The following is a 25,285-nucleotide window of genomic DNA, read 5'->3' as shown; positions in this document are numbered from 1 at the left end:
CCTGTCCAGGTTTTCCCGAGTATGTCTCTTTTTCAAAGTAGCTGTCATGGGAAGTCTGTCAGGGTGTTCAGGCCACACTGCCAGCTGGCCAGTTTGATGGGCTCAGGCTCATCCCAGATGTCCCAGTGTTTTGTAACTCAGGGGGAGGGGGAATTTGAAAGGTGTAACAGGACTCCGAGAGCCTGGAGAGAGTTTGGATGGGGAGGTTGAGCACTTTGGCTCAGAGTGGAACGGTGGCTGAGAGATGGGTTTGCTTTTGGACTGTATCTGTATACAAATGAAGATGCAGTCTGCCGTGGTCTCCTGGCCCCAGCGGGACAGAACAGGATCAAGGCTAAATCATATATTATTCTAGCCCCATTGCTGGAGGTTTTCAAGAACAGGTTGGACAAACACCTGGCAGGGATGAGCTAGGTCTATTTGGTCCTGCCTCAGTGCAGGGGGCTGGACCAGGTGACCTCTCGAGGTGCCTTCCAGCCCTACATCTCTAATAATTCAGTATCCCCCAATCACTATGCTCGATTCATTAATTGGCAGATATGTACACCTACGATACAGGCAGGGCACAGGAAGGTGAGCGGTATTTTAGCTCAGTTCCACCCACAGACCCCAAACAACAAGAAATTTCTACTCGCAAGATCAACAGCGAAATAGGTTAACAATGCTGGCATTTTAAATGGCATCATTCAACCTCAGAGTTAACACAGCCATGAGATGAAAGGGGCACTTCACACCTCTCCTAGCTATTATTTCAGGTTATGTGTTTGCAGACTCAAAGACAGTACACAGCTTAGTCCCACCCCTGCAGATAAAGACACATGCCATTTCTTGCTTTAAAAATGCCAGTAAAGGCAATGCAGGTCTGGTTCTAGGCAGAGGCACTGGGAAGGTCAGTGGTTTAATATTGAATTCCTAAAACGTTCGTACATTTTTTCTTAAAAGGCCTTTCCTACCCTCCACAATTCAGTGTTAGAATCTAGCCCCAGCTTGCAGTTTTTAAACTGCCATATTTATTGTTCCAAGGCTTTGCCTTTAGGTAGAAAGATGTTCGGGAGGATACTTGTAAAAATGGCGCCACGTCGAGTGAATACGTAACCAGCCACACCGGATTACAGATAAGTATAAAAACAAACCCAACAGGATACTGAGGAGCAAAGGCCAAATTTTTAGTGGTTAAAATTCCTGGGTTTTTAAACGGTTTGCGTCACAAACTTAACTTTTTAATTAGTTTCTCTCCATTTTTCTTAAAAATAAAGAGGGAAACACAACTAGAAGATTAAAATACGTCATTCATACCATACGTCTGCCCAGCAGATCTCAGACTTGGCTGAGCCTTCCAGGAGCTACCACAATGTAACTGTTAAAACACAAGCTCTGGGCCTGCTCCAAAGCCCGCTGGAAGTAAAAGGAAGGACTCCCATGATTACTGTAGTGCAGTAGCACCTAGGAGCCCGTCATGGACCACAATTCCATCGTGCTAGGGGCTGTACAAACGTAGAACAGGGAGCCCCTGCCTCAAAGAGCTTACAATCTAACACTGCCCCTGACCTCAGTATAGCTTTGGACAAGGCTCAAGCTAATCCTGGTGGATACTTACAGGTCTCTAAACTGTGTATTTCACGTAGCACTTACCTCGTCCGTGTAGACACTCACTACAGCGACGGGAGGGGTTCTCCCATTGCTGTAGTTAATTAATGAAGCCTATGAAAGAATTCTTCATCGACCTAGCGCTGTCTACGCCGGGGGTTAGGTCGGCTTACCTACATCTCTCGGGGGGTGGATTTTTCACACCCCTGGGGGACAGCTATGCCAAGGTACATTTTCAGTGTTGACCAGCCCATAGTTTTGGGCTAGAGAAGTAAGACGCACCAAAGACTAGGACAGCAGCACATCTTCTGAGACAGGGAATGATGGGCAAAGTTCACTGGAGTTAAGACTCTGCCTTTTGTTGTACATGGTATGTAATACATGAGGGTATGGTCTTGGCTTGCAAAATGACTGTCCCAGAAGGGTCTTGTACCAATGACTTGAGATTGACACTCGCTAGACCAGCTCCTCAGCTGGTGCAGTGAGTATAGGTGGAAGGCAGATGCGAGCCCCAGAGAGACAAAGCAACGGCCCCTTTTAAACATATTTAATTGTTTTCAAACTTTATTTCATGGTGATTGACGAAAGACACAAGTTAGTAATGGTTATATCATGCTGCTCCTCTACTGTGCATTGCCCTTCAGAATTCATACAGCAGTTCACAATCGTCATTAATTTACCCTAAAAATGAAGCCACGTGGACAGACAAATTGTAAAAAAATAGCCAACCAAAAAAAAAAAAGTTGAAAAAAAATTAAAAAAACTCAGTCTTTTTGTACACAGGAGTTCTAAATGCTGTTGAAAATAAAGCCGAAGTTAAGTGCACGGCCTCTAGGGAGCGCTGCTGAATCTGATGTTGGGTCAAGAAGCTTGACCACAAGGACACAATGTTTTGTTTTAAGGCATTTCCAAGCCCCAGCAAAAGCAGACAGTGCATTGTTTTGCAGTGACCTTGGCTTCATTTTAGTGGCATTCTGGGAAATTAGCAGCTTCCTGTCTGCGCACCCCTCTCCCTCAAGTTGGAATCGTCAGCCCTTAATTGCAGCTTAGGAGGTTGCACTGTCCAGCTAAAATACAGCAGGAGAGTTTTGCATTTCCACCTTGCCAGTCCTAGTTAGCCTCTGGCAACCTACACCATGTGCTTAAAGTCCAGCAGTCAGTTTGCTTTACGACACAATCACATTACTCTCCAACAGGACCCACAATCTATTTACAGTCACCACTTAAAATGCGGTATTGCCACACACAAGAAAACACTGGAATCTCCATTGTAGCTCTCAGAAGGCCATGACCCCCACTGAGTCACTAACCACTCTGGATCTTTTTCCGGACAGTAGGTGTAGATTTCCACTGGGAGAAATACATCTATGTTTTGCCTGCTGGGACATGAAACAAGGACTGGTCGGGCGGGATGGAGTTTTTTATTTCTTTAAGCGGGATCAGGTAAATAAAGCTAGGCAGGGAAAAGAAGAAACACATCAGGCAAGGAATATCAAACAACCCCCCTGCCTCTTCCCCACCCCAAAAGAAAGGGAATCACAAGCCCAAGGCATGGCATCTTTTGAGGCCTGGGACACTTTCTAGGCCAGGCGTCCCTGGTGCGACTTGGTCTGACTTTAGAAGTAGAACCCTTGCTTTAGAAGAGGGGAAAAAACGTGGTTTTAAAAGGTATGTCGGTTGCCTTTGCTTCACCTGCCTTCAGATCTCACCCCACAAAAAGCAGTTGGGTTTCCTGGCTCAGAGTTCAGCCCGGAGAAATGTTATTTTCTCGAGGGGAGGGAGCACCAGCAGGCAGGCCAGAAAACTGCCAAATGGTGGCACCTTTCGCTACAACCTTATATCACTTATAAGAGGCAGGATCTTGCAAATTCATGCTCCCTGCTCCATAAAATGTGCTTTACACACAGTAAAGCAAAACCCGCCTAGCTCGGGGGAAGAAAGGAGATGTACCCTATTAGAGAGCATCGGTGAGTCCTTCCCACAGACAATGAAACTGAACACAGCAGGTCTAGGGTGAAAAATCGGGACACTTTTTTTTCAGGGGGAGGGGAAAATAGTTGTGTATATAAGACAAAGCCCCTTATATCGTGATTGTCCAGATAATATCGGGACGGCTGGTCACCCTAAGCAGGCCAGTCTTTTTCAGCACCTTGGTCCTTTTTTCTTAAACAGCCTTGGGGGCTTTTTTCCCTTAACAAGAGAATCGGTGTTTGCATACAATGCGTACATGTAAATCGACACACACACACTGGGTTCGGAGCTGGCGTTACAGTATTTGCATCGTAGCAAATTTTTACAAGGAATGATTTGCATTGTGGAAAATAAAAATAGCTTTAAGAAAAACCAAAAAACCCTACAACCCTGTCTCTTGCCTGTACAGTAAGGGCCAAATCTTGTTCCCCATTGAAGTTATGGTTTGTATCATGGTTGTGTCTATGGGCATTGGCCAGGATTGGGTCCCCCATTGTGCTGGCTGTTGTACAAACATGAAGTCAATGGCCAAACACCCATTAGCTTTCAAGGCGTGTAAGCAGAAATCCTTAGGACAGCTGGTCCAAAACCATCATCTCTGTAAATAGAGGACAGGCTGGAAAAGGGAAGTGTGCTTCACATGGATTACAGAGGAAAAGGGCCCTTAGCCTGTGCCCTCAAATATTGTTGACTTAACAGGAGATTGGGGATGGGTGACCCTCAGTGGATCAAGCCCGGACATCCAACATACTTTGCAGCGTTCTCACTGGCACAAGAGAGGGCATGTTTTGGTAAACAGCAAAGACTCTTGGAAAGCGCAGCGAGGCCAAGTGGGCAGTTGGGACATGTCTGGATAAAAATAAAGCCTGGAAATAGGTTTCCCAGCTGCTTCTGTACGCATCCAGGAGGAGATTAACACGTAAAGAAGCTGCTGCCCCTCCTCAGCCAAACTGATAAAAAAAAAAAAAATTTGAGTCCAGCGAGTTGTCAAGGAGGCACGAGCCAACCACAGAGCGGAGCTTTCCAACCTGCTATGAGCTGAGCTTGGTCCATCTTCCAGCAAGCAGCGTTCCCTCACAGAGCATCCCAGAGAAAACCACTTGAGATCCTCCCACACTGCCATTACTGACAGAGAGGAAAGAAGGGGATGGATACGAAGCCCGGAAAAGACTTGGTAGATCTTGGCCCAAATGCAACATGGTGTTCCCCTCCCCCGAATGACTGCTTCTCCGCTCAGCCAGGAATGAAGGAAGCAGAGTGTGGGGACAGCCTGAGATCAGAAAGCAAGGGTTCCCCGAAGGCCGCAGGTCTGGCCAGCGCTGCGATCCTCGTTTTTCTCCCCCTCGTGGGAATGAACAAGAACCAACAAAAAATAAAATAAGGCGGGGAGTGGGGGAAAGGCTTCAAGTATTAATGACATTTACAATGAAGGAGGCTACGTGGGTTTGTTCCTCAGTCACTTCCTGGAGACTTGGTTCAGGGCTTGTTCTATGTGGCTGCTGCTTGAGCAAAGTCCGACCGATGTGGCTACACTGCAACCGAACAAATAACCAACCGAAAAAACAACAACAGGTCTTTCCTCCCCCTTTCTCCCTCATCCCCCCCCAAAATATAAAAAGCAATAAGTTTACAAAAATAGAAAATAATTACAGCAAGAGGCAGGAGGGGGAAGGGGAAGGAAGGGCTCCTGGGGGGTTTATTTGGCTGAGCAGTGTAATATCGTCTGGTTGTTTAAAGCATCTTCCACCAGGTGCAGTTCTTGGCGGTCGACTATCACGTCCCTTATGCAGCCAGTAAAGCCGGTGCTGTAGGCCTTGGGCAGTTTGTGAGCCACGCCGAGCTTCTCTATTCCCCCTGCAAGAGATGGGATGGAAAGATCAGGTGGGGCACAGAGGATGGGCCCATCTGTCTAGAGCAGCTGCACAGGATAGTGACTTTCTCCATCCTGGCACTTGTGCAATGCTGCCTGCGGTGCTGAACAGCTGGGATTCCTTCCTGACCCCTCAGCAAGGAGTAGTTGATGCCATGAAGCTTAAGAGTTAATTACTAGAGCGGACTGAAAGGGTTCACCTGAAAAGTTTTCCTGGCTGGTTTTGTCAAGACTGAATTTGTTTGCAAGTCAATGTCAAGTCCGGGGAAAAAATTAGTTTTTCCTGGAGGGGATTTTTTAAACGAAAACTTACATTTCATATCGGCAGTTAGACTTCAAATATTGTTTTGTTTCTTTTTTGTTTGAAGGTGAGAATGCAGTGAAATGGCATTTTAAGTGGAAACAAAATTAATCATGTTGCAGTGTTGATTCAAAACAAAACCTGACAGGTTCAGTGGGAAAACACTTTTTCTTTTCTTTTTTTTTTTTAAACCAGAATTTCTTGTGAGAAAGGTTTTGGTTTTCCAACCAGCTCTGTTGATGGCCCTTCTCTTAACTCCCATGGTGACGAACGATAGAGGGGATACAGCCACCGCATCCTTAAAGGCGGCATTGTCCATTAGGAAACCCTCCTATAACTTTGGCATGGGAAATTGACTAGAGTCAAAAATGGCACTACTTCCCTCTAATGGTGGATGTGTCTGCAAAGGCTGGAGAGAATGTGTCACCTTGCTTCTTTGTCACAGATCATCAAAAAACACTTCTTGTTGACCATTTCCATTTAACTGAAGACCTCCCCTTACAACCTGAGCACCCCGCAATCCTTAACGTATTGACCCCCCAACACCCCTGTGAGGGGCAATTATAATCGCTTGACAGATGGGGAACCGAGATACGGAGAGGCTAAGGGACTTGCCCAAACCCTGTGGTGGAACAGAGAACTGAACACAGGTCTCCTGAGTCTGATGCTAGCACACGAACGATGGGAGCTAACGGCTCGCTGCTGCGTCTCCAAGCTGAGAGCGCTTGCAGGGGCTGTATCTGAAGACCATCGGGTGTAATTAGGCAGGGTTAATAGTATTTGTTGTGGGTCATTTTGGACCCTGTCCTGCCCCCACGGATGTGAACAAACGGTTCTGAGGTCAGTCCTGCTCTCACCCACGTCAATAGACATTTTTGCCGTGGGTTTCAGTGGGGGCAGGATCGGAAAAAACGAGCCAAATGTCACAACTCCACTGGATTTGACACCGGCAGAGAATTTGGCCCCATAGTTCTATATGCCTGTAGGTTATCTTCTCTTGACAGGCTGCATCTTGATAAGGACACATGGATATTTGTAGCAGGGTCGCTGCCTCCAGAGCACCGCCCCCGTTGGCATGGGGTGGCCCTGCAGCATCCCTGCCTCAGTTTCCCTTTCTTCTGGGCTCCTCAATCAATAGCTCACAAGCTTTTTCTCTTGGCCAGTAATACTCTCTGCTTTATTATCGCAGACCATTCAAAATGGAGCCCTCAAAGTCCAGAGTCAAGATATTTATCCACCCATGTTCTTCAGCAAGCCCCACAAGCCTGGAGCCTTTCCCAGCTTTGGCAGGCCGCTCCCAGCCCCATCTAGCTGGAGTCTTCTCTCCCCTGGTATCACAGGGTCTCCTGCAGGAGCCTTCTGCTGCCTGCAGCCCCCAGGCCTCTCCTCCTCTCTTGTTGTCCAGGGTTTTCCCTGACTTATCCCACAGGCCTGCTTGAGGCACAGGATCCATTTCCCCGCCTGGGGAGGAAAGCAGAATATGGAGCCTTCTGTCCTTTAACAGGCCGGTCACCCTGTGCCCATGCTTCTATACCCAACAGAGCTCTTCTGTCAGCAGTAAGTGCTTTCAGAGTTGGGAACCAGGATTCTAGCCCCAGAATAGCACTATTTTTAGATCACCTCTATGTTCACAGCCCTGTATGGGCAGCGGCGAATTAATCCTTGTGACACCGCCGGGAGGTAGGAGAGCAAGCAGGATTCCCATTTTATAGCTGGAGAACCGAGATGGAAAGGCAAAGGGACTTGCCCAAGGCTCCACAATGAGTGAGGGGCAGACTGGACATTAGAACTCAAGACCTCCTGACTCCCAACCCAGTGCTAATTCCTCCAGACCTCACTGCCTTCTGTCTCTGCCTTTTATAACGGGGTGGGGAAGAGCCTCTCCATAGGTAGGTTTGTCACCACATCGCATTATAAGGCTGATTTGTTTGCATTACGGGCACGAGACAGAGGGAGAGAAAGTGGACCCCCGGCAGTGAGGCTCAGAGCCCAGATCAACAGACTCGGGCTTCTGTTGTGGGGCTACAACAGTAGCGTAGATGTTCCGGCTGGAGCCAGGGCTCTGAAATCTGGTGATGGGGGCAGGGGCTTGAAGCCCAGGCTCCAACCCAAATGTCCACACTGCTGTTTTTAGCCCCACGAGCCTGAGTCAGGAGACCCGGGCTCTAAGACGCACTGCGTGGGGTTTTTTGGCTGTGTAGATGTACCCTGAGAGAGAGAGCATGCGTGTGTGTGTGTGTAACTGTCGTGTCTTCACGCTCCTGGGGCTGAGTGTCCCAGCCACCGAGATTGCTGTCTGAGGAGCTTGATTAAACTGATTACGAACGCGTGGAGACTCAGGCCCTGATTCTGCAAGGAAACTAAGCATGTGCAGAACTTTACGCACACGAGTCGCCCCCGGACATCAATGGGACCACTCACATGCTTGACGTTATACATGGGCTTAAAAACCTCGCTGAACTGGAGCCACCCAGACCTTGAAAGGACACCCCTGGGCAGTGCCCAGTTCTGTCTCTCCCTCTCTCTGCCCAGCGTAATCACTTTCTGCCCCCCCTCCCCCCCAACTGGAACGGCAGGCAGGGCATTCTGATACTCATGCGTGCATGAGACCGTTTTCAATGGCAGAAGTAGTGAATTGTTTTTAAGAAAGAAGCCCTTATTTGAAATCGGGACACAGTTCTCTGTCAGCGAAGCTGCCGGCGGAAAAAGCCCTGGGCCAGAGAGTATTTCCATCATCGACTTCCCACGTGGACATGACTACACTGACATCTCTGGCACATGTGGGGAAACCAACTTTTCCTGCTGCCTTCCCCACCAGGATGCTGCCTTGCTGTATGGAGAATGTTCCTTTAACAGGCACTGCAAGGGGCCTGCCACAGATTCCACAGGAGAAGTGGGGCATAGGACGCTTGGTTTTAAGGGGTAGGCACGCACTAGGCGAACCCACAGTGCTGCCTTTACAATTTCTGTACTTGGTTAGACCAGCTGTCAAAGGAGCTAAATGCTGATCCACTTGTGTCCAGTCCTTTGAGATTTACAGAGGAAAACATGCTATCCCTTGAACTGTACAGCCGTGCCTATGGCACAAAGCAGCCATCACCTTCTACGGCGCTGTGGCCCATCACACAGATTTACGCCAGGGCTGATATTTTCAGACAACTCGGGGATTTAGGACTCAGTTCCCATTGGGGTTAATGGGAAGTGAGTGTCTAACCCTCCTTGGGGGCTTTGAGACTCTCCACTCCGGGACACAGAAGGGAATTTCATTATTTCTTCCCGTGTTCAACTTACCCAGCCAAAGGGCTCCGTCGGTGTCTAGCTGAGTTGCTCCAAGAGGGGAAGAACCAGTTATGGGGGCTTCGTTGCCAACCTGCAAGGAGCCGTCTCTGTGTACTCTGGTCCCAGAAAACAGAGAGGGATGCTCAGTAAAGGGGCCTGGAGCAGCGGTCTGCCTTAGCCTGACTAGGGAAGCTGCAGATGGCTCCATCACCGTGCATCAGCCCCCTGCCCTTTGTGCTGTCTCTGGACCCCTGCAGGCCTCGATTTCTCCTGCCAGGACTGGCATCGCAATCTGCAGCCAGCACTCCTGCACTATCCCCTGCAGCGCCTCCTCCTGGGAGAGGCTGGTACGACAAGCAAGGTGAGCTCTCTCCTTCAGCCTGCCCTTGGGGGGGGGGGGGGGCGGGGTCCTGCTGCAAGCTGATGTCCCAGACAAAGCTCTTCCAACAGCCCCTGCCTCCTAATACTCCCTCCAGACTCATCAGCAGAAACCACTGGCATTCCAGCCATGCGAGCAGCTCACCACTCCCCTCATCACCAATATAAATAAAACCCATGGGAGGCTCAACACGAACAGAATTCCAAGCCCTTAGCCAGCTAAAATAAAAGGCATGGACCGGGAGTACTTCCTTGAGCCTGCCCCTTTCGCATTTCCTAGAATCTAGGGCAGGCAAGTCAAGGCATGCACCCCTCCAATGCCACATTGGCCGAATACCACTCCTCTATTATTATCTGTAGGGCTCAGTGACCCATGGAGACCGTGGGGCCTGGCTCCAGGGCCATGACTCAGGTGCCCGAGACGTGACCCAGCCCAGCTCATGCCCAGCTGTGAGCACACTGTCTGCAACCCCGCCAGCCCTTATGCCTCTTCGCCGCCTGCCTCCCCAAACCGTCTCACCTGTATGCTTTGATTTGGATCCACTGGTTCGTGTTCACTGGCACCGTGGAATGCAGGACAACCGGCTTGGAGCCAAGGTCGTAGGTCATCTGCACGTAACCGTCCACTATGGCTAGGGCGATGTAGTCCGACCGCTCCAGCCCCTTCCCACTCCACAGGATCAGACCCTGGGTGGCTTCCGTCTTGATGCTCAGTTCAAAGTGGTTCTCCTGCAAGGCCTTCTCGCTGCACCGAGGGGCCGGGTGGGGGAAGGGAAGACAGGCCTGAGTCAGGAAGGGGGCTACTGAAGCAATGGGCAGCCCCCCACTCGGGCTGAGAGGCAGGTGGCCAGCCTGCCAAAGCAGCATGCTCCTCTGCTTCCAGGCAGGTCGCTGCTCTGGCTGGTTTCCCCCGCCTAGCCTCTGGAATAGGCACGGGGAGCGTGGGTGGATGTGTGGCGGGGTTATACACCTATCTGCAGGACGCGATGGGTCTCAGGCACAGGCAATTCACAAGGCCTGATGTGCTGTTTGCAAAATGGGATGAGAGGAGAAGCAGCCCGGTTCGGCCCCACCTTGGCCCCTGCAAAAGGTCCGAGGCTCACGAGCCTTGCCCGGGGTTTGGGCTGGTATGCAGGCCCTGGAGAACGATGGGGAGGGGGGCCGGGCAGGCCCCGATTCTGCTCTCGAACACGGCTTCACGCACAGCAGCCTTTGAGCCGGGCGAGTTCAGTACAAAGGAGGCTCCATCAGCTGGACTAGAAGTGCCCTGGGGAGGACTCAGCTGAGGCTGGTGCCATTTTGCCCTCCACCAGCAAGTTCCCTGGGACTGGCCAGAGGAGACAGCAATCAGCCTGCTGGGGCCACACACGAGGGAAGGACCCCCCCAACACCTCTGCCCCCTCACCCCCAAAGCCCCAGGGTCGTCCTCTGCCCAGCCCACTGGCCTGACTCACAGGACGCCAGCAGGGAGCAGCGATGGAGTGGCCCTGTGTCAGAGTGCCTTCTTGAGCATCCAGAAATAGCACCAAAGGGTTAATGGCGAGACCATCAGGCTTCTCCAATGTCACTGAACCCCCGCAGTGACTCGGACTGACACCCACCCCGTGTGGCGTGGCTCCAGGGAAGAGAGGCATGATGGGAACTGGGGCGGGGGAAGGCTGCACTTTGCACCTGGGACAACAGAGAGTCTCCTCCTAAAACCAGTGCATTACTGGGACCAGACTGTCCCCCATCAGAATCCACATCTCCACTCGGTCACTCCTGGGCCGGGATACAATACCCCGGCCCAGTTCCTGCCACTGGCTACAGCACTGGGTGACTGGCCACGTTGCCACTGGGGTTACAGTGGGCTGTAAATGCTGGGTTTCCCCCTCTGTTCTCCCAGGAGGCTGCCGCTGACGCGTGTGCACACAGAACACCAGACAAAACAGAGAGCCGCAGGGAGAGCATTTTATTCCCAAGGGACACTGCAGCCAAAGAGCCAGATGGCAGCTCTGGGTGAAGCCCGCATCACCAGCGATATGACCCAGCCTCCCCACTAAGCTGTGGGCATTTGCTCTATCAAGCGCTTGCTTGGTGGGTGAGTTACTGTTGAAAGGCAGATCCAGAGCAGGTAAATGACTTGCTCCAGGCCACAGAGCTGTAGCCCCATCTCCTGAGTCCTCGTTCTGTGCTGTATGGGCTCCCCCCCCCCCCCCCGCCCTCCCTTTATTTCAGGCTCTCGCAGGCTGCGAACCATCGTCCCTTATCAATAAAAAGCCAAGCATTCAGACACGCACGACAGACAGAGAGGCCAACAAAGCAGCAACACCAGAGCGCAAGAGGCACGAGACACAAGAGCCAAAGCCTGGCGGAGACTCACCTGTGGTCCAGGGCATAGTCCAGTGCTTCAGGACTTAGAAGCAGGAAGAAAGGGGAGGCATGCCATAAGCGCCAGAGGAGAAAAAAGAAAACCACCCGCCTGGCTCACAGAAGGCCCTGGGTGCGGTGCATGGCTCTGCCTGGCTCAGGGCAGCTTCTCACCCTGAGCATAAAGCCTGGGGAACAGTCTCTAGAGGGAACTGAAGTGGGGAATCAAACGTCCTTTGGGGCTGCCTGGGTTTCCTGACACCCCCGGGGTGAACTCTCAGGACTCCGGTAAGCAGGGACATGGCACGATCCCTGCATATCTGACGCACGCAGGAATGCGGAGCCCACTGAATGTTCAGCCTCCACTTTCACTAGAGCTTTGCTGTGGATACTCTAAAGGCAGCCTGCGAAGGGCGGGAGGGCACGTGGCGAGGTACTATCAAGGCAGGACCAGAGAGGGTGCTGCAAGGGTTCTGCTAATTACACAGCTGCTTTTGCTACTGGTAGGTATTTGCATCAAGAAACCCCTCCGAGATTCAAACTGTCCAATGCAGACTGCCTGACACAGGGCAAGAGAGGGTTTGCCCGGCTCAGGGGATGGGCAATAGGAGATGGAGCCTTTTGCCTCGAGCTCCGCAGTTAGCGTCCAGCCCAGAGTGGCTGCAGATTCCACCTAATAGGCCTTCAGTGGTGGATCTGGTACGGTTTGTCAAAGACAGGTGTCTGCATCAGCAAGATCGGACCCCTTGGTGGCTGTCTGATGAGTGGCCGAGGCCTGAATGGCTGTGGAGCAAACTCTGGGTCAGGGCTGGGACACTTTGGCAGGGCTGCGTGGGGGAAATCCCATACGACAGCTGTCCTGCTCACATGAGGGGCCAGTCTCAGGGTCTAGCACTAAAATCAGCTCCAACAAGTAAAAAATAAAAAAAGTCAAGGGCAGTTCATGCCCCGCACGACACAGCAAGGCAACTGTGTCATTAGCAACAGCTCCGCATGGCCAGCACACCTCCAACCTTTACATACGGAGGCAGAAGAATCTGGTTTCTAGCCGTTAGCCCTGATGGGCAACCCTGCAGAGCAAGCCCCGAGTAGTGCCAGCTCGTGCCTACTGCCAAATCCCAGCTGGAGAAGCTTTAAGCTCCACTGCTGGTTGGATGCCCAGATGCGTGGGCACTGGCTGCACCACTGTGGAACAGCTCCCCAAGTGAGCCGGGAAGCAGTGACCCTTTCTCATTTCCTGGCAGCGCACCGAGAGGGAGCAGGGCAGAGAGGGAGCAGCGTTCCACCACCCTACGAGGTGTGCCTGGCTCCTCCTGGCACAGCGGGGTAGCCAGGCTTCCAGCTGCATGGCAAAGAGACTCGGCATGCTGCTAGCTGGAAGGCGGCTGTGATATGTGGGGCTCACATCATCTAGCTGGTGAGGGGCCAGGCTCCTGTGAGGACACCCCGGGCTGCTCTTACCATGCAGCATCAGTCAGGCTGCGTTGCTTTCCCCCTCCCTCAGTGCAGACATGCATGCATGCAGGTTCTCAGCCTCCGAGCCCTCCTTCCAATCCCTGGCCTGGAGAGAATGAGGTGGGACGGGGATGCACCAGACAGCTTGCACCCCCCACCTCCGAACACACACAGAATAGAGAATGCGACTGGATGAGCCACTGCTGCTTCGAAGGGATCAGGTACCCCCCACTCCTGCTCCCCAGCCAGGCAGACAACCAGCAAATAAGCAGCTGTCAAGAGGACTTTGGAGAAGAATCCTCCCTCCCAGCCAAACCTTGGCACCAAGGAGCCCTCCCTGTATGTTACCCAGTGGGCGTCTGGGCCACGTTTCCTGGGGTGGCAGGATCTCAGTGCCTGACTCTGCACACCCTCCCTCCAGCTTTATACTGCAAGGACTCACTCCGGATTCACATTGGTACAAGTGAGTGCAGAATCAGGCTCCCAGAGGGTCCACCCTGCTCACTGCTTAACCCCTTCATTGCTGACTGAAGAGATCCTTGACAAAGGATCTCCCACTCACTTCCCCCCAGCCCCCATGCCCATTGCCCCAAACACATCTGCGTGGGTGGAGCTAACCCACACACACCACTGGCATAAAGCCTGGCCCCACTGAAGTTAATGGCAAAAGCTCCCATTGACGTCAATGGGGCCAGCGTCTCAGCCCTGGATTCAGAGACCAGCCCCTAGCTCCTCTCTCCACACCTAACCCTACCAGTGAAACACAAGTGGTGCCCACGACAAAGCTCTGCTCTTCCCAGGTGCTGGACGAGAGATTCTCGGCAGCTGTCCTCCCCTCAAACACTGCTCGCTATCTGGCTGCGTGGAACGGGGCTCGGGGTCATGGGGGGAAGCCCAGGGCGGCGGATGGCAATCTGTGTGCAGTGGTGGAGGGCAGATGATGGACAGTGAGGAGGGGTGTGTGTGATCTACTTACGCTGGGATGTCATTGGTCAGTTGGCTTGAAAACAAAGAAACAAGGACATTCAGAAGAGACAGACAGACAGACAAAGAGCAACAAGCAACGGGGATGTTAGCACTGGGGATGTTAGGCGGGGAGGCAGAGTGGGGAAAAGGGCAAAGAGTCATTCGTTATCTGGCTCCAGAGATGCCAAATGGTCCCTAGAGCTGGGAACTAACTGGACTAGCTCCAGGAACCATGAGGCTGAAGAAAACCTAGGAAGCTAGTTGAGATGCCCCGTGGATAAAACCAGAGGCTGAGCTACCCTGCTGTGGATTAGACAAGTCCATCATTGCTGGGGGCTTGGTGGGGGTCACACAGTGTCAGCCACAGGTGGGCAGCACTGCCCAGCTGACGGCGCATTGTTATTAGCCCCTAGCAGCATCATCGCTGCATAAACAGCCAGTGAGAGAAACGACAGGGTCCCAGGAGAGTTATTTAAACCATCAGCTTGAAAACAGAGGGCCCAATTCTGCCCTCAGTTAGGTCCTCGCAACCCCACTCAAATGATCCATTTCAATGGGGTGGCAGATGCAGAACTGAGGGTAGAATTGACCCCCACGTTTGGGATGTAGCTGTCAGGGGAAATGCTGCCTTCAGCTACATCCTGGCTGCTCCCTGGGACTCAGCGGTGTAACTGAGATCTGAATTTGGCCCACAGCATATTAAATGGAAACAAATTCTCCAAAGCCCAGCCTGTGGCAGCCAATTGAAATTCCTGTGTGGGAGGAGAGCTCGGCGACACTGTGGATTGACAGCACTAACATCAGTGTTAAGCATTTGCTTAACAAAGAGAAGGTTAAGGGGTGACTTGATTACAGTCCACAGGTACCTACGTGGGCAACAAATATTTAATAACAGGCTCTTCAGTCTAGCAGAGAACGGTCTAACGATCCAATGGCTGGAAGTTGAAGCTGGACAAATTCAGACTGGAAATAAAGCATCTATTTTTAATGGTGAGAGTCATTAGCTACTGGAACCATTTACCCAGGGCTGTGGTGGATTCTCCATCACTGACCATTTCAAAATCAAGACGGGATGTTTTGTTTAAAAGCTCTGCTCTAGGGATTATTGTGGGGCAGTTCCCCGGCCTGGGCTCTGCAGGAGGGCAGTCTAGACAATCACAATGGTCCCTTCTGGCCTTGGAATCTATGAATTTCAGGTCTGCAAACCTGGCTTTGGATTTGGCTTCCGGCCACCCACACAGTGGAGCCTGGGCCCTGCAGTCCCTGATGGACGTTTGGCTACATCACAAGCAATCACTGGGAGCCAGCCAATTATGATGATAGGAAATTTACAATAAGGAGCCTACAGTTTCCCCAGCCCCGTAACCCATTAGTCAGTTATACAGTAAAATATCGGCCTCTGGGGTGCAGGCCAGGGCCTGGGACAGTCTCTGACAGCTGGCAAGAAATGAAGCCTGGTTTAAGGTAGCCAAAAGCAGTGGGCAGGGCAGGAAGAGTTTTCAGCAGCACTGCTGGGTCCTGGGATCTCCTCCTGGCCTCCCCCATTCCAGAGCAGAGCAGAGATGGGCTGAGCCTAAACCCTGGATCTGAAAACCCCTAAACCATGAACCCTGGTGTCACAGCCAAATCTGGGAAACGGGGAGGAGAGGGAGGGGTCTGTTCCATAAGGGAGACAGACACAGAAGGAGACTGACAGTGACTGGAGACCAAGACATACAGAGATAGGAGAGCACAGAAAGATGGGGAGCAGGCCCCTGGGAGAGCTGGGTAGCAGTGCTGTAGAGGTCCCTCATGGCAGGAGAGTTTACATGGCAGCTCCCGATAGGGACAGGGCTCCCACTCTCGCTATTCTGCACCCTTAGGACTGCCCAAACTGGCTGGGGGATGTCACTCATCCTCGAAGCTGCAGGACCCTCTCGCTCCCCTCAGCCTGCTAGGTTTTCAGGGTACAGTCCCAGATCAGTTCTGGATGTCATAACACATTGTTGCCTTTGGGCGCTGACTCACACCCAGACCAGATGACTTTGATCTGGGCCAGTAACTCCGGAGAGTGGATCCCGCCCAGCTTAGGGACTGCATATGCACCAGACCTCCAGACAGCAGCTACCGGCCTGGCTGAGCGGGGAAGCTACCAACCTAACTCATGAGCAAAAATGTCCACATTTGCGTGTATTGTGGGACGGGACTGAAGGGGAGGAAAAGACCAGACCAGGAGAGGGTGATGGGTGAAATCCCAGCTCTGCCTACCCCTGGTTTGAGCGCTTGATTCACATTCCTCTGTGCTATTGGCTTAGCTCCCACCAACACCTCCCCTCCCCACCCCTGGCTTTGATTTAACCTCCCCAAACCTCAGTTCAGCTCACCTCTTTGTCACAGCATTGTGGTACTCCATGTAGGTCCTGCCATCAAAGGCAATGGCCTCTGAATCGCCTGCTGCCTTCTCGATGATCACTGGGGAAGGGGAGAGGAGAAGCACAAGCAGGGATCACGACACTATCGGTGTATCTCCACAGAGCAATAATAAACCGGCCAGGCACAGAGTGCTCCCGACGGGTCGAGGGCACCTGGCAAACTCGCCTGCTCCTGGGGTGTGTTACGAACTTGATGCCCTGAGCAAGTCCTTGGAAAGGTTTGCAATGGCTCACGCACCTTTCGAGCGACTGGGGGCCAGCGTGCAGAGAGAGGTCAGGCCAATTTGGGGCCGGAGAGTGCATTGCTCCTGTACAAAGCCACAGCGAAAGACCACGTTCCTGCCCCAAGGAGCTTCCAGTGGGGACAGATGACACAGTCCAGACTCAAAACGCATAGGGAGAGCCAGAGAACGGGACTTCCTTTTGTTAACTCAGTGGGCAACGTTTTCACTGGCATACGTCGTGTAAAACACTAACCGCCACAGGGCACGCTGCTCTCACGCAGTCACATCCTGCAATTCTAGAGCACGGCCAGGCCACATGACCCGAAGACCCTTGCCCGGGAACATGGATGGCACCAACAAGAATAAAACCCCAGCCGTGGCCTGAGAGCTTCCAGCTGGCTGCCATCAGCTCTCTGCAGAGCCTGGCTAGTAGGCCAGGCCATTGCCAGTGGGGAGTGCAGTCTGGCCCAGGCCCGCTTCCCATCAGCCTCACCTTTCTCGCAGTGTGCCCCGGAGAAGCCCCTCGGGCAGGCGCACTCGTAGCTCTCTAGCCGGGGGCTGCACATGCCTCCATTCTGGCAGGGGTTGGGTTTCTGGGAGCAGGGGTGGGAGCGGAAGGCAGAGATCTCAATGGCGCTGCGGATGTTCTCTTCCTTCAGGACCGGGATGCCCTTAATGGAGATCTGAAGGGGAGGAGGGGGGCACACAGGGAGGCAGCATGAAGATTACACTCCACTCCCAGCTGGGGTTTGGAGGAAGGGTAGGCACAGAGTCCATCCCAGAAATGACATGGAAATTCAACTCATCACCCCCTAGAATGAACGCCCTGAGCCTGGTATGTCCCCCTGGCATGGTCCTCAAGAACATGCCCTGCCCTCCCCTGCCCAATGCTGCTACCTCCTGGCTGAGCATGCATCGCCATGCTGCAAAATGTCCCCCGGTGCATGGGGGGCAGGATGCCCCCTGGCCTGTCCTAAGGCTCCTGTGACTTCTACAATGGCAGCACAGTGGGGTACCAGGGACGGAAGGGCTGCCAACCATTGGGTCCTCACTGCCGGATGCCCAAGGAGGGCTCCCCTCGAACCCACAGCCAGCTGCCTTACCCTCTGCACGGCTCCGTCAAAGCTGGTGGAGATGGCCGCGGCGCGAGCCAGCTTGCTGAAGTCGGGCACTCCCCCCACGTAGAGGGGTTCCTTCAGATTCAGGACGGCGTGAGGAACCTGGGGGCCGGGGAAGAGGGCGAGAGGTGAACCCGGGACCAGGATGAGAAGTGGGAGAGTGAATGGCCCAGCCCTGCATCCTATCCGGGGAGGCAAGTAGGGCACTGGCTGCATCAGCTGCCCTGTGTGGACTGGCAGGAGCCAGGGACGGCAGCTCGAGATGGAGACGGGGACTTAGCCAGCTTAAGGGCCCAGCCTGGTAGGAAAGAGGAGACATCAGCTCCCTCCCCACCACGACTGAAGCCAACGGTCCCTCACCCAAGGGAAGAGACCCCCTCACTGGGGCAGACACACCAAGGGGGAACATTACAGGGAGGAATTCAACATCCCTCCAGTAAATACCTTCGCCCTGTGGACCTACAGGGTCACCCTCCTCTAGGGGGTGCCAACCCTCCAGGATTGTCCTGGAGTCTCCAGGAATTAAAGATTATGTCACGCGAGGAAACCTCCAGGAATATGTCCAGCCAAAACTGGCAACCCTACCCTCCTCTCCCATGCACTGCTACCGCCCTCTGCTGGCCACCCTTAAACACTACAGCTGAGAACACAGCTCTTTTGGCCAACCTTCCCTCTCTCCCGGCTCTGTCTCTCCTTATTGAGAGGCTTTCCTATGGCCCTCTTGCCATGGAGGCTGGGCACAATAATAGGTGGAGCCTCCCAGCAAGGAAGAATTATCACCTCTCTTTTTACAGGTGGGGGAACGGTAAAGCTGAGACTCAAACTCATGCTGCTGCATTCCCACCCCACAAAACTATCCTTGCCCCGCACCTGCAATCCCTGGCACAGCAGAACCAGTGCAGTTGAGATAGCCAGGGCTTGCTGAGCCGCTGGTTAGTCCACATAGCAAACCAGGCATCTGGTCAGGCTCCAGCCACTGCTCTGGCTGGGTAACTTTATGACAAGTCTTTCCAGAGCCAGATTTCCTCTGTGGGCCACCTGCACTGCTCATGCCTAGGGATGCTGCGTGGAGAATATGCACCCTGTGGAGCTGAGCCCAGCATTCATGCCATGGCACTGGAGAGGTGCTCTATGCACCTTGGCACCAAGTCAGGGTCTGGAATTGAGAGGGCTGGGGGAAAGGGCTACAGGAACAGGGTGTGTCTGAGCTGTGTTCCCCCTGAGTCAGACTGCCACGTTCTTACATGCCACTAAAAAGGAAGAAATTTCAAATGAATTCAGTTCTGATGAAGGTACCAGACAGACTCCCCTGGAGAATGGAGGCCTCTAGGTCTGTTCGTGACCTGAGACTTCAAATACAGTAGAACCTCAGAGTTACGAACTGACTGGTCAACCACACACCTCACTTGGAACTGGGAAGTACGCAATCAGGCAACAGCAGAGACAAAACATAGCAAATACAGTGCAGTGCTGTGTTAAACATAAACTACTACAAAAATAAAGGGCCAGTTGAAAAAAAAGATTTGACAAGGTAAGAAAACTGTTTCTGTGCTTGTTTCATTTAAATCAAGATGGCTAAAAGCAGCATTTTTTCTTCTGCATAGTAAAGTTTCAAAGCTGTATTAAGTCAACGTTCAATTGTAAACTTTTGAAAGAACCACCATAACGTTTTGTTCAGAGTTACGAACAATCTCCATTCCCGAGGTGTTCGTAACTCTGAGGTTCTACTATAAATAAATATTGACACGCTCTGGTTAGGGCATGTGTGTAACCACTGCCCCCTACTGGACAGAATCAGACCTGATTGCTTGTGTGTCATAGACCCCAAACAGCAAATACTATAAGGAGAGTCTCTTTTAGCTCATACAGCAGGAGTTTGTGGTCTCAGACCAGGAGGATCTGAGTTCTATCCTTGCTGTCACCATAAAGCCCATGGTGGGCAGCTTAACAACACCTGGAAAGTCCCAAGTAGTGGCCACAACATTTATCATTCAAAAAGCAGCAGTGGAAATTTGCTGCCCGGCTGGCCAAGACGAGGTTATATTAATCACTAACTAACGCTTTGCAGAGTTAAAACAAGAAGGAATGACCAGATTACTGAAATGTGTCGAAATCAAATAGAACTCGCTGAAATTAACGAAGGAAAAGAAACAAAAATGTGTCTAGTCTACAGAACCCAGAATGGGGCTGGTCCAACGGAGAGGGTGGGCGGATGGAGACGAGCATGGATCACTCGGGTTTGAATGGAGGAATGTAAAACATGTTGATGGCACATGAGATGGAAGCGCGGTGGGTTATACTTATCTTTACCTTACGGGATTTCTGAAATCCAGACAGCAGAGGAGGGAAAAATACGAATGAAAATCAAAAGGAAGAGAGAAAGAGAGAGAAACAGGAAATCAGTGGGGTTCCATCATAGCACGCAGGGCTGCATGCGCATTGGCTAATGTCCGTTCCCTCGTTAGCAGGCAATTAAGACAGGAAAGATGCAGAATGGAGTGGCAGACGGTGCTGCTGTCCTGCCAGGCGGAATGCTGCTTTAAAAAGGGCAACTTTAATACCAAAGGAACCTTGAAAAGGGAAAAAAAAGGAGCATTTATGGAAATCAGACAGCCCTTGGCACCCTGCGTCCCCTTTGCTATCGAGGAGAGAGACCGGTGTTAGAGGAATCAAAGAGCTCTTGTCCTGCTGCAGGTGCATAACGGTCCCATGTTTTAATGGACATCTAAGTCTTGACAGAGGGCACAAATCCAGCCACGTGATTGCACAGTGGAGAGGGAACAATGCCCTGCTTTAAGTTACATATGGGCACAGCCCACTGCCTCTAAGCTGTAGTCTAAATCCAGATGGGCACAGACTACCTAGCCTATACTACAGGTGGGCCTGGACCACCCATACTCAACTCCCTTGAGGCCTCCAAGCCCTGAGACTCGGTCCCATCTTTAGTTTAAACCCTGATGACTTTGGTAATAAGAGGATGTCAGGCGAGAATCCAAAGCAAAGCTGGCAATCAAACCGGATGAGGTTTCCCCCAGTACCAAACTCTCTCACTGGAAGGTTTATATCCTTTGCTCTTAGAAACTTTTCCATTGCTTGGGAGAAGAGAGTTTGGGGTTGCTGTCCCAGCTCCTCCACTGGGAATAGAGTGTGCAAGCAAGACCAGGGCAAAGGCTTGTGTTCCAACACCATGTGTGGAAAAAACAGCCTAGCTCATTTCCTCGGAAAATCTGCATTCAGGGGCATGTTTACCAGCACTTGGAGTTGATCTTCTCTCCGTAAAGTTCAGGATCATCGCTCCCTGATACAGGGGGAGGGATGCTGGAGGAGCAACCACTCCCTGGGGAACAATGAGGTCGGGGGTGAGGAGAGGAAGGGGCAGAATGCATCCGCGGTGTGGGTTAGAACGTCAGTGTCTAACCTGCTGTGAGTGGGGCCGTTTGTAGGGAGATGGGAGAAGCGTAGAGGGGAGCGGGGGAGAGAAACCAGAAAAATGCAGGTTGAAAGTGGAGCAGAGAGAGTGGGGACAGATTTTGCTGGCATCTGTGTGATCACGGTAATTGATTTTAATGACTCAATTTTCTTTCCCCCTGAAAAGCGCTTTCTGGCTCTTCACCCAGAGTACCAGGAAAGGCTCCCGAAGCCAGGATCTGGCCCTAACACTAGGCCCCAGGGGAGGAAGGGCCGTGCACCGGCAGCTGCACCCAGCCAGGGACCTGCAGCTGGGGATGCCTGACTGGACACAACCCGCAGAGCCGGTGTCTGGGGAATCAGGGACGTCTCTCTTGCAAAGGGGCTGCCAGCTCCCCAGGGTGGCCAAGCAGGAAAAGAAAGGTATAAAAGAAGGGTGGACCTGCTCTGACAGGGAGGAGGCGTTCCCCTAGTGACTCAGGGCAACTAAGTGAGGGCTCTGGGGCTAGAGTCCAGCTGGGGGGAAGCTTATCCCACACAGCTCTGCAGAGTATCAGAGGGGGGACCGTGTTAGGCTATATCCACAAAAACAATGAGGAGCCTGGCAGCACCTTAAAGACTAACAGATTTATTGGGGCATAAGCTTTCGTGGGTAAAAAACCCACTTCTTCAGATGCATGGAGTGAAAATTACAGATACGGGCATAAATATACTGGCACATGAAGAGAAGGGAATTACCTTACAAAAGCTCCCTTCTCTTCATGTACCAGTATATTTATGCCCGTATCTGTAATTTTCACTCCAATAGCTCTGCAAAGGTACCTCAGATCTGTCACATGCTGCCCCATCCCTCCCCACTGCTCCCTGGATTTCCCATGCTCTCCTTCCGCTGCCAAGCACAGGGTACTAAGCATGCCCAATTGTGAGAAGTGGAAAAATGCCTACTAAATAATGACTGGGGCTGAGAACATTCAACTCGCTTCGCTTGTGAAAGGCGTGGATTTGAAGCCTATCTAAGCTGAAGAGGCCCCAGCTGGCTCCTCTAAAAGAGGTCTGCCTCTCTCGCTGTTCCCCTGGCTTTGCATCCCCGTGGGTCTCACTGCAATCGGTGGGGTTGGTACAAGAAACCATGGATAGGCTGTGTCAGACTTTGTCAGGTCTCACGGCAGTGGGGACCGTCTCCGGCCAGGATCTCACTGGCCTGCCAACTTACCGGTGACTCTCCCATCACCCTCTCGCCGTTGTTAATCCGCATCACCCCCTTGCGCCTGTTCCTCTCCAGAGACACACTAATCCAGGTGTTCAGAGGGACTGGCTCCTTGCTCCTGGTTATGGGGTTTGGCGAGGAAGAAAGGGGGAAAAAACACAGCTGGGGTGAAAGTCATCCAACAGATGCAGCGGGTGAGCGGGAGCAGAACAGACTGTGCTGGCTGGTATTTCCTATTTGCAATATGGGAGCACCCCCTGGCCAGGGCCCCACTGGGCATTCAAGTTGCAGTGGGGGAGGTTTAGATTGGATATTAGGAAAAACTTTTTCACTAAGAGGGTGGTGAAACACTGGAATGTGTTACCTAGGGAGGTGGTAGAATCTCCTTCCTTAGAGGTTTTTAAGGTCAGGCTTGACAAAGCCCTGGCTGGGATGATTTAACTGGGAATTGGTCTTGCTTCGAGCAGGGGGTTGGACTAGATGACCTTCTGGGGTCTCTTCCAACCCTGATATTCTATGATTCTATGATTGCGCACTGTTATGGGAACTCGCTCGAGTAAAGCTAGGCTGGGTACGTCTACACATGCAGCTGTCACACCTCTGGCTGCAGTGTAGACATGCTAAGGGAGTGACAGGCCCTGCCCCAAGGAGCTTAGTCAAGGGCAGGAGACAGGAAGGATTCTGCTTCCCATTCTACAGATGTAGGGAACTGAGGCCCACAGGGGGGACAGCTTCAAAAGTGCCTAAGGACCAGATTTTGAAAAGGCATGCAGGTGCCTAGCTACGTTGCACTCTGGCCCTCAGCTACGTAAGAGTGCCAACACCCATTTTCAGAAAGCACCGAGAAGCCAGAGAGTCTCAATGGAAGCGAACAGGGCTTAGGCTGCTACGGGCCAGATTTCCAAAGGAATTTCAGTTCCTACAGATGAACACAAGCACCGTGTGGGATTTTCAAAAGCACCCAGGGCCTCAGGCACCTAACTGGGTTGGGCACCTTTGAAAACCTCGTGAGGTGCCTCTCTGCAACTTTAGGAATCGAAATACCTTTGAGAAATCTGGCTCCAAGCGACAGGCCCAAGGCCGCAAAGTGAGGCTGTGGCAGAGGTGGGAAAGGAGCCAAGGTCTCCTGGCCTGAAGTCCAGGGCCTTCTCCACTAGACCATCCTTCCAGCTGTGTGTCAAAGGAGGAGGAGCCAAGACTCAACCAGCCAGGACACCCAGGAATGGCCCAGCTGGAGGAATCAGCAGAGAGAAAGATCTAGCAGCCCAGCCATCCCTGGCTATTGTCCTGCCTCCATCAGAACAGCTGGCTGCAACATCCCACGTCCCACAATACTGAACGGGGCTTGGCTCACCCCACACTGCTGGGCGCTCTGGTGAAACACAGCAGGCCCAATTCCCCATGACAGGTCCAAGCTGCCCCCTGCCCCTCGACACCCTGCCATTTTAGTAGTGGAGCTCATCAGTGTTTTGAGATGTGTCAGTCAATCTTCCCTGGGAAGCCCCAGCCTGTGACAAGCGTTAGACTCAACTGGCCCAATCCTCAGCTGGCCTATATCAATGGAGCTGGATTGACATCACTTGAGCTATACTGACTCCCACCAGCTAAGGATCCGGCCCGGTATAATTAACATGGAAGATGAGCAAGCACCGAGGGAGATAGATTTAACCCCATGGCTGCCTTGGGGCGGGGGAGAACCCCAACCCCTCCCAGAAGCTGGCGAAGGAGTCTGACAGCAGGGGCACTTTGTACAGAAGTAGTAACCACTCTCTGGTGAAAGGGCCGCATCATGTATCACCAGGACAAACAAGTCTCCTCTCCAGGTGCTGGGACACGATCGCTGTAGGGCCTGGGAATCAGGTTCAGAATCAGCTGAACCAGAGATGAACTGTGGCATGGTTACCCGATTAAAGTGAGCCCTGTTCATTTTGGCTGCTAGATCCAACGGCCCCACTGGGGTTTTGCTTAGGGGCCATGCCAGCTGCTTAAAGCTAGGGCTACTGCAGATCTGCCCCACATTCCACTCATCACCTGTGGTGGGTCTGGCCCCGGTGCCTGCTAAGGGGAGCGCTGCCTGGCTGTTTTCACTCCCACTCCCCCGGCTCCTTGGAGGAGCACCACAAACCAATGGGCGAGGGGCCAGAGCCAAGGGGTCCTGGAGTTAACCCCCTCCACCCTTCCTTCCACTCCTTGGTCCCCTTCTGTGCCACACCAGCAGCTAACACGGCTAGGGGCCTGTTCTGGCGAGGCAACGCCCCCTCCATAGCGGGGGCCCTCCCACCCATCCGGAGAACCCAAAGCGGAGCCTCAAAGCCAGTGCTAGGGCGCTTCGATCTAGAGAACAGAGCCCCACCGCCAGCGGGCCAGTGAGCACCCCCCAGCCCAGCAGCCATGGGGCACGTACTTGAGCACAGCTGCTCCTTTGCCCAGGTCGTATCTGTATTCCAGGTAGCCATCGTGCAAGGCCAGAGAGATAAAGTCCCCTTTGCCGTCCGTCTTCTGCCCGTTGTAGAAGATCATGCCGCTGGGGTTCCGGGCCAGGAACACGACCTCCATGGACACCTCGTCCCTGAGGGAGAGAGGGCATGAGTGCCGCCCTCCCAACCAGCTGCCCCAGGGCTACTGCCACACGAGGCCAGGCACTGTCTCTCCCTTCGTCCCCTCTCAAGGGGCTGAGCCACAAAGTCTCTGCATCCCACCAGAGCGATGAAGAGGAGCCAGCCTGACAGCCCTGGGCAGCGGCCTCCTCTGTTCAGCCACA

General features: G+C 52.6%; 1 protein-coding gene across 7 annotated transcripts in view; it reads right to left on the bottom strand.

Moving 5' to 3' along the window:
• Nucleotides 1-2,133: 2,133 nt before the first annotated feature.
• The window catches only part of AGRN (agrin), a 223,530-nt gene continuing 200,378 nt past the window's right edge, over nt 2,134-25,285 (bottom strand). For 2 of the 7 annotated variants that reach the window (XM_078849297.1, XM_078849300.1), the window contains 11 exons: nt 24,929-25,093; nt 22,531-22,642; nt 20,220-20,231; nt 17,895-18,011; nt 17,285-17,474; nt 16,520-16,607; nt 11,749-11,781; nt 9,907-10,131; nt 9,021-9,124; nt 5,209-5,412; nt 2,134-3,040 (listed from right to left, as the gene is read on the bottom strand). In XM_078849297.1, the coding sequence (XP_078705423.1) occupies nt 5,255-5,412; nt 9,021-9,124; nt 9,907-10,131; nt 11,749-11,781; nt 16,520-16,607; nt 17,285-17,474; nt 17,895-18,011; nt 20,220-20,231; nt 22,531-22,642; nt 24,929-25,093 (1,204 nt within the window). In that variant the 3' untranslated portion in view covers nt 2,134-3,040; nt 5,209-5,254. Of the gene's footprint in view, nt 3,041-5,208; nt 5,413-9,020; nt 9,125-9,906; nt 10,132-11,748; nt 11,782-13,784; nt 14,191-16,519; nt 16,608-17,284; nt 17,475-17,894; nt 18,012-20,219; nt 20,232-22,530; nt 22,643-24,928; nt 25,094-25,285 lie in introns of those variants that run through there. The other 5 variants (XM_078849299.1, XM_073316443.2, XM_078849298.1 and 2 more) reach the window with 4 other exon arrangements.

This window comes from Lepidochelys kempii, chromosome 18 (genome assembly GCF_965140285.1).
Source record: "Lepidochelys kempii isolate rLepKem1 chromosome 18, rLepKem1.hap1, whole genome shotgun sequence".
NCBI lineage: Eukaryota > Metazoa > Chordata > Testudines > Cheloniidae > Lepidochelys > Lepidochelys kempii.
Note: the sequence above shows the minus strand (reverse complement) of the source record. Positions and strands in the feature narration are given on the sequence as shown.